This window comes from Drosophila bipectinata, chromosome 3R (assembly GCF_030179905.1).
Source record: "Drosophila bipectinata strain 14024-0381.07 chromosome 3R, DbipHiC1v2, whole genome shotgun sequence".
NCBI classification, from domain to species: Eukaryota; Metazoa; Arthropoda; class Insecta; order Diptera; family Drosophilidae; genus Drosophila; species Drosophila bipectinata.
The window spans coordinates 2,178,561-2,191,164 of record NC_091739.1 but is presented as its reverse complement, the minus strand read 5'-3'; the positions used below and the strand labels follow the sequence as shown (position 1 = coordinate 2,191,164).

Below are 12,604 nucleotides of genomic sequence, written 5' to 3'. Positions count from 1 at the left end.
TGTTCATATGTGTATATAGCGGAGGTATTGAAATTAGGGACCGTAATCGTTATGAGTTTTATTTAAAAAGGCACAAAATAATCACTATTCTCTGAGCGAAAAAATAAAAATCATGAATAATCATTATTCTATTATTTTAATCAATAAATAATCATTATATTTTATTTTAATTTCTTTGCTCAGAGAATAATCATTTAAAATAAAAGTCATACAAATAATTATTATTAACGGTCCCTGATAGAAACAGGAGGATATAGGAGGTACAATGTGTCCACATCTAACAGTAGTTTGCGTTGAAGTTGAGTTACTTAAATAAAATAATAAAACCTGTTTCGACTGGCAGTACCAACGAAATTTGGCGGATATGGAAGTCAGAACATTCATGATTCCAAAACTAAATGGATGAATTTCTTTTTTTCTAATAAATATTCAATTCTCCAAATGAAGCATAAGGATTACAATACACTTCCATTACCATTACCATTTCCATTCCATTACCGCCAAACTCCCTTGGTTGGACACCGAGACAGAACTTTATAAACTGCTTTTGTTCGTTAAAAAAAATGGTTGCTGCTCCTTTTTTGAGGGCCAGAGTTTACTCTTCAGTCTTCTTTTTCTTCTTGGGCACATCCTCCTCATCGGAGCCCCTGCTGCTGCCCGAGGACTCATTGGCACTGCTGCTGCTTTCCTGCTTTCGCTTCTCGGGGCTCTTCTTGGCCAGTTTCTCCACGTACTGCCTCAGCTTGTCCGGCTGCGGGCTATAGGCCCAGTGGATGAGCTGGAGGTGGAGATCAGTGGGTGCTCCGGATTCGGGATCGAAAAGCTTCGCGTCCTCGCTTTTGACCTTTTCTAGCAACTTTGCCAGTTGGCGATTGCGAACAATGTCCCAGCTGGTTGCCTCATCCGCTTTGGGGAACATGGTGCGCAGGTGTTTGTAGTTTCCCTTAGCCTTGGGCCCACCATAGGCCCCCAGGAACTCGCCAGCCAGCTCGTCAGTTGTCTCCGGTAGCTTGCTCACCACGGCCAACGGTAAATAAGCACGGTTGTCCTTGATGCGGTTGTCCGCCTCGAATTTCTCCAGGAAGTCCTCCAACACTTGCACTCCTTCCTTGATGGCGTTGATTTTGTCTTCATTTTTGGTGCCGGACAACACACGCTTGGAGCTACCAATCAAGCCCTTGACGGCCAATCTCTGGTAGTCCGGATCACGCTCGGCCAGAATACTGCAATGTGATTTGCATATATAAATATTTTTAATACAAACTGTGGAATGCGGCAATATATTCGGTTCTCAGGGTGATTCGACGAAAAGTTCGGCGGTACATAACAAACGGACGTTAAAAATGGAAAAAAGCTTAATAATCTACACACATAAATGGATTCAACCTCTTTGCGAATACTTATTGTGCATCAAATATTTAATCTATTGTGCCATAGAGATTATTCTCATTTAGTTCCAGAAGATTTGGCCTGATCACATTTTGTGAGCAGCCCTATATAAGCGTTTAGGAAACACACTCTCGATTTTAAGAGAAGAGCGCAGCAGTGGCTATGAAGCTAATGAGACTTCCGAATTCGACTCTAAAACTGTGCCATGACATCATTTGACGTCGTCGCTGGCTGCCAGGGCTGAAGGTCTCCGGCTAATTACCATGGAGACAAAAATGATAGCCTGGGGCTTACCTCAGCGTTGCTTCCGCGGCCGCCTTATCCTTGAATCCTAGCCCGGGCACGGTTTCTACCTTGTCATCGCTATCAGTTTTGGTATTTTTGTTGGAGGCGCCGCCCCCATTCTCATCCAGCCACTTCTCAAACACACCGATAGCATCATTGATATTCTTCAGCTTCTCTTCCGCCTTGGTCACTGAAGGGAAATATTTGTAATCATGGGATGGGGATCCTAATGAATTCCTCAAATATATACTTACTTGTTAGAACGCGTTTGGCCCTGCCTAGTAAGCCGCGCACCGTCAACTTTCGGTACTGCATGTCGTGGCTCTCCAACAACTTCAGCGTCTCCAGTGCCTTCTCCATATCCTTGAAACCAAACTTGGACTCGCCCTCCGACATTTTGCTCCTTTGGTGGCTAATACTTGGGTATGCGGCGTAACTGAGAGCGTCTGCACTGTGCGACCGCTAGACTTGGACTGTTTGCGACGGCCAGCCGTAGCATATGGGGAGGCCACGCGAGGAATTCCTAAAGAGCGCCGCGGAGAGGCTCGGAGCACTTCTGAGCGAGCCAATTAGATAAGCACCGCAAAATAACTAGGTGACTCTATGCGTGCAAACCGGTTTGTTGTCGTAGTTCCGTAGCAAAACAAAACACATGAAAAATAAATGAGACCCAGCGCTGCCATGTCGTCATGGGTCCAAAAACTGATAACCCTCAAAGGGAATATGAAACTAAACAATTTTGAATTGAAAGCTGCCGTAAATTACATATTCGGGCCAACCGTTTATGAAAATGAAACAGGACAATTTTTTAAAAAAGGGATTGGAGGTTTTACTTTAAAACTTGATACATTTTGAATAAAAGTACACATCATACTGGAACTAAGGATCTTAACAAATATGAATTACAATTCTCACACGTTATTTATGTTTCTGTTATTTTATTACATTAACTTGAAACGCTTTGGGGTTAATTATTGGGTGTATTGCCTAATTGCAACTGCGTCGGATTTGCAGTACGTCGTCTAGCATGAAGTTTCGCAGATGGCACAGAGCCTGCACCACGTTTCCTTGGTCTCGAAGGTTGGGTCCCAGCCAGTGCTCGGGCAGAGGGTTTTTGGCCACCACTTGCGCCGGAGTGACGTGGGTCAGCGCCCGCCGCCAACTGTTATTGCAGGTGGCCACATTAAGGTGGCTACCGGTCTGCAAGCTTTCGATGTACTTAATGTACGCCTCGGAGTGGATGACTCGAGTGGTTCGTGGTGGCACGGTGACAAACAGCGGCTCAGGCGGCGGGCCCAGAACAATGGTCTGTTGCTGCAGCTGGTGTTGATGCACCGGTTGATGAAGTACATGCTGATGCTGTTGGAGGTGCACTGCGTCGAGATTACGGGGCGAGTTACTGGACGCGAGGGGCATAGCGGTGGCCAATGGGCCGCGTGTTTGGCGGCGCGGTATGTAGTTTTTGCTCCTCTCACCCGGTCCCAAAGTCTTGCCACACTTGCTCAGATGAACTTCGCGCACGTGCTTGATTAGCCGCAGGACATTAGGAAAAGCCTGCGTGGATTTCTTTATACGCGGACAGTTGCGCCACAAACAAACGTACTCAAAATCCATGCCTGCCTGTGGATGCCTCTGTATGTGACCCGTGGTGTCGGACAGGCAGTGCTCCACACAATCGGCCATCTCCTCGAACTGGAAGTCGCACTTGTCCCACTGGCATTCGAAGGTTAGTCCGTGTCCGGAGGTGTCGTGCAATACCTGCGGCGAAGGACTGGCGCTGTTTTGGATTTCACCATCCATTTCGCGACGCATGGCCGCCGTCTCTTCATTCTGCTTGCTGGCTCGATCCTCCCAGGTCTGCTTGACGCTGGAGGGGAGATTCTTCCACTCGGTGCCCACCATCCGAGAAATGTCCCCAAAAGAGGCGTCAGGATTGCTCTGGCATATGCCTAAAATAAAGAGAAAAAAACGGTAATAGCCAATTTTTATGTGCGGTATTTTTTTAAAGGTACTCACTTTTTCGTACTTCGCTGGAGTACAAAATATAGCCAGTGAGACACTTCTTGGCTGCCTTGGCTGCTTTTATCTTAGATGTAAGGGGCGTGGAGTTGACCGACGGAGCGGGTGACGACATGGCTGCAATGTCCGAACTCAGCGATGGTGTATCGCCGTCCATCGAGTCCTCAAGCATGCTCAGCTCATTTAACTCGTTCTTCACGTCCTTGCCCGGTTTAATGGGGGTTTTAAAGAAGAACACCTCATCCTCGGTAACTGCCGGACTGTGCTGGAATTTCCGCATATTGCCGACTACCAATTTACGAATAGCCTTCTTCACTTCATCGTAGACCGATTCGCAAATGTATACGTCGCTTTCGGGAATCTCTGTGGGCCTTGAGGTAATAAACTCGCCATACTCTAGCACGGCACATCGTCCTACGATGCCAACAACTGGACTAACTTCCTCCACGGTGCCTAGTAGTAGTTCCTGGCGGAAGAATTGCTTTGCCAGTCCAAACGTGACTTCGCTGGGCGGCAGCAGCCAAGGACCTTTGAAGTAGGACTTGCCATTCTGTTCCCATATCTGCTGGACCTGAGCCACCGACTGTTTGCCGGTCTGGGTGGCGACGTAAACAAAGTCACCTGTTTTTATCGCCCCGCTGCAGACGGTGTTATATTGCTGGTAGTAGGTGCTGTTTGCTTCCGCGTTAGGTGGGGGGTCGCAGGAAACATTTGGTTTCTCCTTTTCGACTAAAGTCTCCTGAAGCTTTAGCTCCTCAAGCTCACCCTTGTGCTTCTCGATGCGCTCCTTGAACACGGACATGACCCGCTTAAGCTCCAGTGGTTGCTCCCGCGGCACAAATTTTACTGAGCTTCCCTCCCGAGCCGGTGGCCAGTTTTTGAGCTTCTTAAAGCAACGACCCTGGATGTTGTAACGCGACTCGCAAACAAATACGTCCTTCTCGGGAAGTCTGTCCGGTCGCATCTTAATGTATTCTTTGATATGCATCACACAGCACATGCCCAAAACCTTGTCCATCGATATGGTCTGCGAGATACTGGTTTTGAACACCTCCTTTTCCAGGAACTTTCGGGTCGTTACGTGGTAGGTCTCGTGCGGTCGGACAAATATGGAGCCTTGCATCAGTTTTTCGTTTGTGGGCGATGTCCAGAGTCGCTCGATGCAGGCTATGGAGGGGATTTTATGTTCCGGCATTTGTACATACACATAGTCACCGGGGGAGAAGACTTGCTGATTGATTGTCATGCTCTCGCCCTTAGCAGCGTTAAACTCGTCTTTCTCCTTGTCCTGCTCCTGATCCTGTTCCTCCTGTTGGGCTTTTTGTTGACGCATCACCTCAACATCGGCCAGCAGGCGCTCCAAAGAAAAACTAAGCGCAGGCGAACTTAAGGTGTCTTTGCAAAGCTCGTCCCTTTTGCGAATGAAGTAAGTCTGCAGCTCAATGGAGTCCTAGAAAATGTTGCCCATTTAGTAATAGAATATTTGAAGATGTAGTTCGCAACTCTCTTACCTGGAATATATCAGAATCCGTACGCGATAATTTTCGTGCCCGCTCTAGGCATGCGAAAATATCCTCCTGGTAGGTGTCCAACCGTTTGTACGCACCTTTGTCCAATCGGCGCTTTACTAAATCAAGAGAAATCCCCCGAACCTTCGGCGCATCACCCTGTTCATCATATTCCGGCAACTCCGCCAGAGAATCGGAGTAGCAGCGACCCTCCTCATCTTGATGATTGTACAGAGTAGTGAAAAGAGTGAGAAACAATTCCTGAACAGCCAACGGGACATCTGGAAGCGAGTCTCTTTCCGGGCGCAGCTGTTGCTTCAGCTGCAAAGTTAACTGCTGCAGTACCAGTGCGTCCTTGTATATTTGCGAATCGGGTTCGTTGTATTTGCATGCGTTCTCCAGCATCAGAAGAAAATCCGCAGCCAGGTCATCCAAACTTTCGTAGGCTCCCTGTTTCAGTTTCTGAGCTATGCGCTCCATGTCTATAGGGTCCTTTATGATGTCATAGTAGTCTGGGTATTCTATTTTGGATGGCAACTTGGTAAAGATCAGTGACAGCTGCCTCTTTCCCTTTGGCTCCTGGTATTCTCTGACAGTTTCGTAAAACTGCCACAGTCGATCTGTGATCAAGGCAGCTTTCGGCTTCCTCCCGACTTTGCTGTACTTCTGCAGGGGTTTTTTCACCTCCACCAATCCAGGGAACTCCTTGAGCTTATCGTTCAGAGCCCTTTCCAGAGTGTTGGCATCTTCGTATATATTGGAACCCTCTTCGTTGTACTGCCGGCAGTTGGAGAACATTAGACGATAGTCAGACACCACATCCTCCACGGTGGCATAGCGATCTGTGCGTATGTTGTGCTCGATGGTGTTCATATCGATGGGACTCTGAATAATATCGTAGTAATCGGGGTAGATCTTTCTAGGTGGCTTTTCCATGAACATTTCAATGGGCCGACGATTGCCCACCGAATAATCCACCAGGTATTTCTGTATGCTTAGGATTTTCTTTTTGATAGCCGCGTTGATGGCGATGCGATTGGACTTTGGTGAGTTCGAGTTGTTTGTCGTATGGGACGCATTCGAGTTAGAGTTAGAGTTTATGCGGGGTCTACCCGGTTTCCGTTTCTCCGGCTGCACGGTGGTGAAGATTTCCGCTTCTAGCTCATCTACCTCGTCTTCGTCCATGTCGCTGGTTTCTTCCAGCGACTCCTCCACCAGCTTGGCATTCATTAGCTTCAGCATCTTTATAGCGTCCTTGTGGGTTCTATGGGATGAAGGAAATGCCTTTTTGGCGTTATCCAGCATGAGATACAGATCGGCAGTGAGATCACTAATATTCGCGTAGTCGCCCTTTTTCAGTTTGGTATGGATTTGACTCATAGAGATTGGTCGCTTGATCAGCTCGAAGTATTCGGGATGGAAGCGGCGCACTGGCAACTTCCAAAGGGAGTTTCCCAGAGGTGGGCCGGTAACTCCAGGATGCTCCGAAGTACCCGGAGCGTTGTACAGATGATCGAAGAGCGCCCACATAGGACCCTCGCCCTTTTTACTCGTCTCCTCGTCATCCGAACTGTCTACTTCTTCTTTAAGAGCTGTAACACAATAAAAGTTTTATTAAAGTATCTCTGTTGATGGAACTTCTATATTTGCTCCTACCTGCAATGGCAGCACTAGTCAGGCTTTTGATTCTTCTTGACATTTTTCCTTTTCCCGACTCTAGTTCTATACGCCTTTGCGTAAATATGCGCTTCAGTGCCTTCGCGTCCTTGTAGATCTGCGAACCAGGCTCGTTGAAGAGGCACGCGTTTTTGGTCATTTGCAGCAGATCCCGCTCCATCTCCACGAGTGAGGAGTAGGCGTTCATTTGAATCTTCGTTGCAATAAGACGCAAGTCAATGGGATGCTCGATCACATCGTAGTAATCCGGATAGATCTTTTTAGAGGGCAACAGCTGAAACATACGATGCATAGCGCGGTCTCCCATCGGATCTGTGGCTGTCATCACAGAAGCAAAGAGCTCCTCATACTGGTTACACTCGTCGTCTCCATCTCCTCCTGGCTCCACGCTGCTGGTTAACCTGCGCACCTGCCGCGAGATGCGTTTGGAACGCGGTTCCTCCTCTGCCAGTCCGTTAGCTTCTAGGATGCGCTGTCGCTGGGACTGTATGTGCTGCCACAGAGACACTGCATCTTGATGCTCCATACTTTCTTGCTTGTAAAAAGCCTTGGCGTTACCAATTAGCAACGCCAAGTCGGCCATCAAATCGTCCAGATCGTCGTAGGAATCTGTCTTCAGCTTTTGCTGCACCTTCAGCAAATCAATAGGATTCTCTACTACTTCATAGTAGGAGGGCTCTTGACGTCGCTTTGGAGCCCGGATAAACGTGTCGCACAGCATAGACCCGTCCTCCTTTTTAATGTTTCGTATGGAGTCGTAGAGTTGTTGACAGAGCTCTGCGGGGTCAAGGCGGCGTTTTTTTCGCGCCGATTGTGTCGTCGTCTGCTGCACCGGCGACTGCTCCGGCGTGGAGTCGTCCAACTGCAGCGGATCCTCATCCTGCCGGCTGGAGATGCTGCTCGCCCGGCGCTTTCGGCTAAGCATTTTAGTTTTCCTCTCTTTATTGTTAATTTACTACTAATTGTGAACAATTCGACGCCACCACTCTAAAAATGCCACAAAAATTTTCTAGAGGTGAGCGAAAATCATAATGGTGGCTCCATTTCTACTCTTATAGTGATGAGATATTAAACGATATATCGGGCGACAGCCCGCCGATATATTTCCCTATGGTAAATTTTATAGCGCACTTTTAGGCGTTTGTCTACCCTGACGTTGAGGGAAATTTTATTTATGAGGACTAAACTCATAATTTTTAATGAATAAAATCAAAATAATGCATAAACAAATTATTGGGTAAAATCTTTTTCAGTTTTTAGACGTTATTTTTTTAAGTGGTAAGAATGCACTTTGGTTACTTTTACGCTGATGTAAATGTATGAAAGTATATTTTTGAAAATATAGAAATAAAAATTGTGGAAAATAGATAAATAAATTTTAATAAGTTTTAAAATAAAACCAGTTTTTTTCACGTAAAAATCCTTTAATTAAAAGTGTATCAATTAGATTAAAAATAAATATAACAAAATATAGAAACAAGAGACATGACTACTGCTACATGTACATTTTAGACTGTACTCCGCCAGAGTACTGGCTTCAGATGCTCCGGGGGGACCACCGCTGGCGGCCGGACATCCTCCTCGATCTTTGAGCCTTTTGCTTGGCCTCCACGGCCGCACAGGCTGCCTTGTAAGCCGCCTGCTTGGTTTTTTCAAAGTCCTGTTGGGCTTCGGCCATTTGCTTCTGGAGGTTCTCTACTCGATGCTTTGCGGCCTCCAACAGTTGCGTCTTCTCGGCCAATTCCTGCTGAGCTCCGCTAGCCACATTCTCGATATTAGCCAGGTTGGAGCTGGCAGCCACCACAAGGCTTTTCAGCTGATTTAGCTGGGTCATGGCCTCCTGTGCGGCGGCGGAGGCAGCGTTGGCATTCGTCTGGGTGTTTTGCAGCGAGGATGTGACTTCGGTGACCACAGCCTTGGGAATGGACCTATCAATAACATATACATATGTGTCATGTTTGGTACATTACCTCTGCCTCGGTCATCTCCTGACCAAGCTGCTCCACAATCTGTTGCTTTCCTGCCAATGCTGCCTCCGCTGCTCTCGCCGATTGAGCAGCCTTGGCGGCCAGCTCAGATTTGACCTGTGATGCTGCTGCCTCGGCTGCAGCCATTTGGGCATCGCTGGCCGCTTTCGCCTCCTGCGCCGCTTTCTGGGCAATGTTTGAAGCCTTCGACTTTGGGTCGCCCCTGCTGAGTGCACCTTGGCAATTTACTTTGCCTGCCATTTTTTCAGCGTCCTTGTTGTCCCCACATCCGTTACCGCCACCGCCACCACCGCTTCCGCCTCCAGCTCCTGGTCCAGGATCTGAGTACAAGCTTGAGAGACAGTGCTTGGCAACCGGCTCGGCGGATCGGTAATGGTAGCTTTCCAATCTTGGCAGTGCAACCCACAGCAGCAAAACGATTAGCAGGGCTTTCTTGCCAGGCATATTCCGATGGAATATTTTAAAGTATCCAGGTCCAACTCCATTCGAATAGCCTGCTCATTATGCAATGTCGAAACAACCTTTTCTAAATTTTCGATGAGTTTAGGTACAAGTCTGGAGTTTTTCAATTCAGTGTTTTTATTAAAAACTTTTTAAACAATTTTTGTAATTTAATTTTTTACTTAATTATTATAAGCGGTACTCGTAGAGTATAGGGGTATATTGTAGTCGCAACATATGTATGCAACATAGAGAAGGAATCATATCCGACCCCATAAAGTATATAAATATATTCTTGATCAGCATCAACAGCCGACTCGATATACATAGGTAAATAGCCATGTCTATGGGACTATAAGAGATAGAGCTATAGGATTTGGAGACTCCTAATATGCCCACGCAGTTCAAGTTTGTTTCAAAATTTTTGCCACGCCCCCTCCCGCCTCCACAAATTGCGACATTTTTAGAGCAAGTACAAGAAGGTTTTTTGAAAAACTTAATGTATATTTTTTGAAAGTTAATGTATATCTGAAAAACAAATTTTAAAAATCGGACGATTTTTAGAAAAGATATACCCATATTTATAAAAATTTTGAACGTGTGGATCTCGAAGACAATAAGATACTATAAACTTTATAGTATATATATATAGTATATAGTCTTTATAGTATAAAGACTAAACAAAAATTTTTTGCTGAGAATCCGTACCTTTAAATTTTAAAGGTTTGTTAAAGTGTGGTGGAAGAGATGAGTACCGAGTATAATACATGACTATAGCCGTCTTAGTTTAAAAAAAAAAAGATCCAAACTTCTGTCTTGAAAAACAGAAAACTAATGTCATTAACAAGGTTATATGTCATTTTAACGATTTATATGTCATCTATAGGATATGGTCGACCGATCCCGACTGATCTAATAAACGCAGTATTCAGGGCCGTAGCTAGAGCCTCGGGGGCCCTGGTGCAACAAGTAAATTTGGGGCCTCCTATACGGAAGTCTTTTGCCCCGGTGGGGCCCCTTTCCTTCGGGGGCCCTAGGGGCACCGCCCCACCTGCCCCATGCTAGCTACGGCCCTGCCAGTATTATAAAAGCAAAGAAAACTTTAAAACTGAAAGACTGCGTTAGTTAGCGTAAAAACACGCAGACGGACAGAAGAATAAGGGTTTATCGACTCATGTGATGCTGATTAAGAATATATAAGTAGTACTGAGTACTCTATTGAGTCAGAGATGTCTCCTTTAATAATAATAAACTCCTTTAATATTTTGTTTCCTTTAATAAATTTGTTAATATTCATATGTTTTTATTTCTTTAAAGTCGTAAGCTTTAACTTTTTGGTGTGAAATCCGTTTTTCTGAATTTTGTTTTTATACCCTTGCAGAGTGTATTATAATTTTGGTCAAAAGTGTGCAACGCAGTGAAGGAGACATCTCCGACCATATAAAGTATATATGTATGTATATTCTTGATCAGGATCACCTCCTGAGTTGATATAAGCATGTCCGTCTGTCCGTCTGTCTGTTTCTACGCAAACTAGCCTCTCAGTTTTAAAGCTATCGTCTTGAAACTTTGCACACACCCTTCTAAGTCGGATCGGCCCGGATCGGCCGACTATATCCTATAGCTGTCATATAACTGATTGATCGGAAATGGTATAACTATGGTGTTTTTAGAGTTAGAGAATTCAAACTTTACACTATTTTTAGCAAAGCGCTAATTTTGCAAAATAATACGACATTCCAAATTTCATAAGCCGACTATATCCTATAGCTGCCATATAACTGAACGATCGAAAGTGACCCAACTTTTGTGTTTTTAAAGATAGAAAGCTGGAACTTGGTACAGATTCTATTTTCTACCTACCAAATTTCATAACGATCGGTCGACTATATCTTATAGCTGCCATTAAACTGAACGATCGGAAATGGTTTTTGGTAGAAATACCAACTTTGGTATTTTTTAAGATAGTAGTTTGGGATTTTTTTTAGATTTTGTATTGTAATAAATTGGATTATATATTCATATTCCCATAAAGATCGGCCAACTATATCCGATGTTTGCGATATATATCCGGTTTCAACTGCAAAGGGTATATAAACTTTGGCTTCGTCCGAAGTTAGCTTTCCTTTCTTGTTTTTTAATAAAAAACAGGGACCGTTATCATTATAAGTTTTATTTTAACAAAAACACAAAATAATTATTATTCTCAGAGTTAATCTCTGATTTATGATTATTCAATTATAAATAATCATTATTTATGATGTTTATTTTTTTTCGCAAAAAGATTTTGCAAACTCTTCAAATAAACAGATTAAAACAAAGACCACTTATAAAATATATAATTTAATCCATCAATAATACAAGGGTCCTAGTTTTTAGAAGATGAGGACGAGGGCTTATTCCCACGGCGTGTCCGCGATGCCTTCTGCTTGGCCTCCACCGCAGCACAGGCTGCTTTATACGCCGCCTGCTTGGTCTTGTCGAAATCCGTCCGAGCGGAGATCAGATGCCTCGATATGGTCTCAAGACGCTTTTTGGCAGCTTCCAACAACTGAGACTTCTCGGCTAGCTCCGACTGAGCCCCAGACGCCATCGCCTCAATGTTTCGGAGCTGATCCGATGCGGAATTGAAAAGGAGTCGTAACTGGTTCAACTGATTCTTGGCATCGGTGGCTGCCGTTCCGGCGGCCTCGGCATTTGCCGCTGTGCTGTGCAAGGACCTGTTAACTTCGTTCACTACCGCCTCTGCCTCGCCCTGCTCCTGCTCCAGGGCCTCGACAATCTGCTGCTTCCCGGCCAGAGCCGCCTCTGCCGCCCGAGCCGCTTGCAGGGCTCTGTCGGCCAGCTCTAGTTTCACCTGCATGGAAGCAGCTTCGCCGGCGGCCACTTGGGCATCGTTTGCGGCCTTTGCCTCCTGGGCGGCCTTCTGGGCTATGCTAGAAGCCTTCGACCTGGCATCACTCTCGGAGAAAGCAGCGCCGCACTGCTTTTCGCAACCACTGCCCCCTCCTCCTCCACTTCCCGCCGAGCTACCGCTCTCCTTCTTTTCTCTATACGCTTCGTACAAACCGGCCACATCCAAATCCGGATTAAGTTGCACCTGCAAGAAGAATCAAAATATTAGAGCAATTCTGGTCGCGACCAACCGCCAACCTTGTGAATGAAGTAGCTCCTGGACAGGCAGCCCATGTTGAGCAACAGGAACACGCACATGGCCTGGCAACAGATCATATTCTGGAACGTTTTCGGAATTGACACATGGCACAACATGTCTGACAGCCGGAAAAATGTCCGAGA

General features: G+C 45.7%; 4 protein-coding genes across 4 annotated transcripts; all 4 read right to left on the bottom strand.

The window, feature by feature from the left end:
* Positions 1–33: 33 nt before the first annotated feature.
* Ude (Uracil-DNA degrading factor) lies at positions 34–2,338 on the bottom strand. Its single transcript, XM_017249496.3, has 3 exons — positions 1,929–2,338; positions 1,684–1,864; positions 34–1,223 (listed from the first exon to the last, which is right to left on the bottom strand). Exons 1-3 carry the CDS (start codon positions 2,068–2,070, stop codon positions 596–598), a joined length of 951 nt encoding a protein of 316 aa, XP_017104985.2. The 5' UTR covers positions 2,071–2,338; the 3' UTR covers positions 34–595.
* A 140-nt stretch (positions 2,339–2,478) lies between these two features.
* On the bottom strand, positions 2,479–7,914 carry polybromo (protein). Its single transcript, XM_017249492.3, has 4 exons — positions 6,858–7,914; positions 5,205–6,793; positions 3,691–5,143; positions 2,479–3,623 (listed from the first exon to the last, which is right to left on the bottom strand). Exons 1-4 carry the CDS (start codon positions 7,801–7,803, stop codon positions 2,662–2,664), a joined length of 4,950 nt encoding a protein of 1,649 aa, XP_017104981.2. The 5' UTR covers positions 7,804–7,914; the 3' UTR covers positions 2,479–2,661.
* Positions 7,915–8,281: 367 nt separating this feature from the next.
* On the bottom strand, positions 8,282–9,384 carry LOC108130758 (antifreeze protein Maxi). The gene is made up of 2 exons (XM_017249345.3): positions 8,849–9,384; positions 8,282–8,793 (listed from the first exon to the last, which is right to left on the bottom strand). Exons 1-2 carry the CDS (start codon positions 9,308–9,310, stop codon positions 8,416–8,418), a joined length of 840 nt encoding a protein of 279 aa, XP_017104834.2. The 5' UTR covers positions 9,311–9,384; the 3' UTR covers positions 8,282–8,415.
* Positions 9,385–11,634: 2,250 nt separating this feature from the next.
* LOC108130784 (prophage side tail fiber protein homolog StfR) lies at positions 11,635–12,591 on the bottom strand. Its single transcript, XM_017249387.3, has 2 exons — positions 12,461–12,591; positions 11,635–12,407 (listed from the first exon to the last, which is right to left on the bottom strand). The coding sequence occupies exons 1-2, from the start codon at positions 12,575–12,577 to the stop codon at positions 11,676–11,678; spliced, it is 849 nt and encodes a 282-aa protein (XP_017104876.2). The 5' UTR covers positions 12,578–12,591; the 3' UTR covers positions 11,635–11,675.
* Between the last annotated feature and the right edge of the window lie 13 nt (positions 12,592–12,604).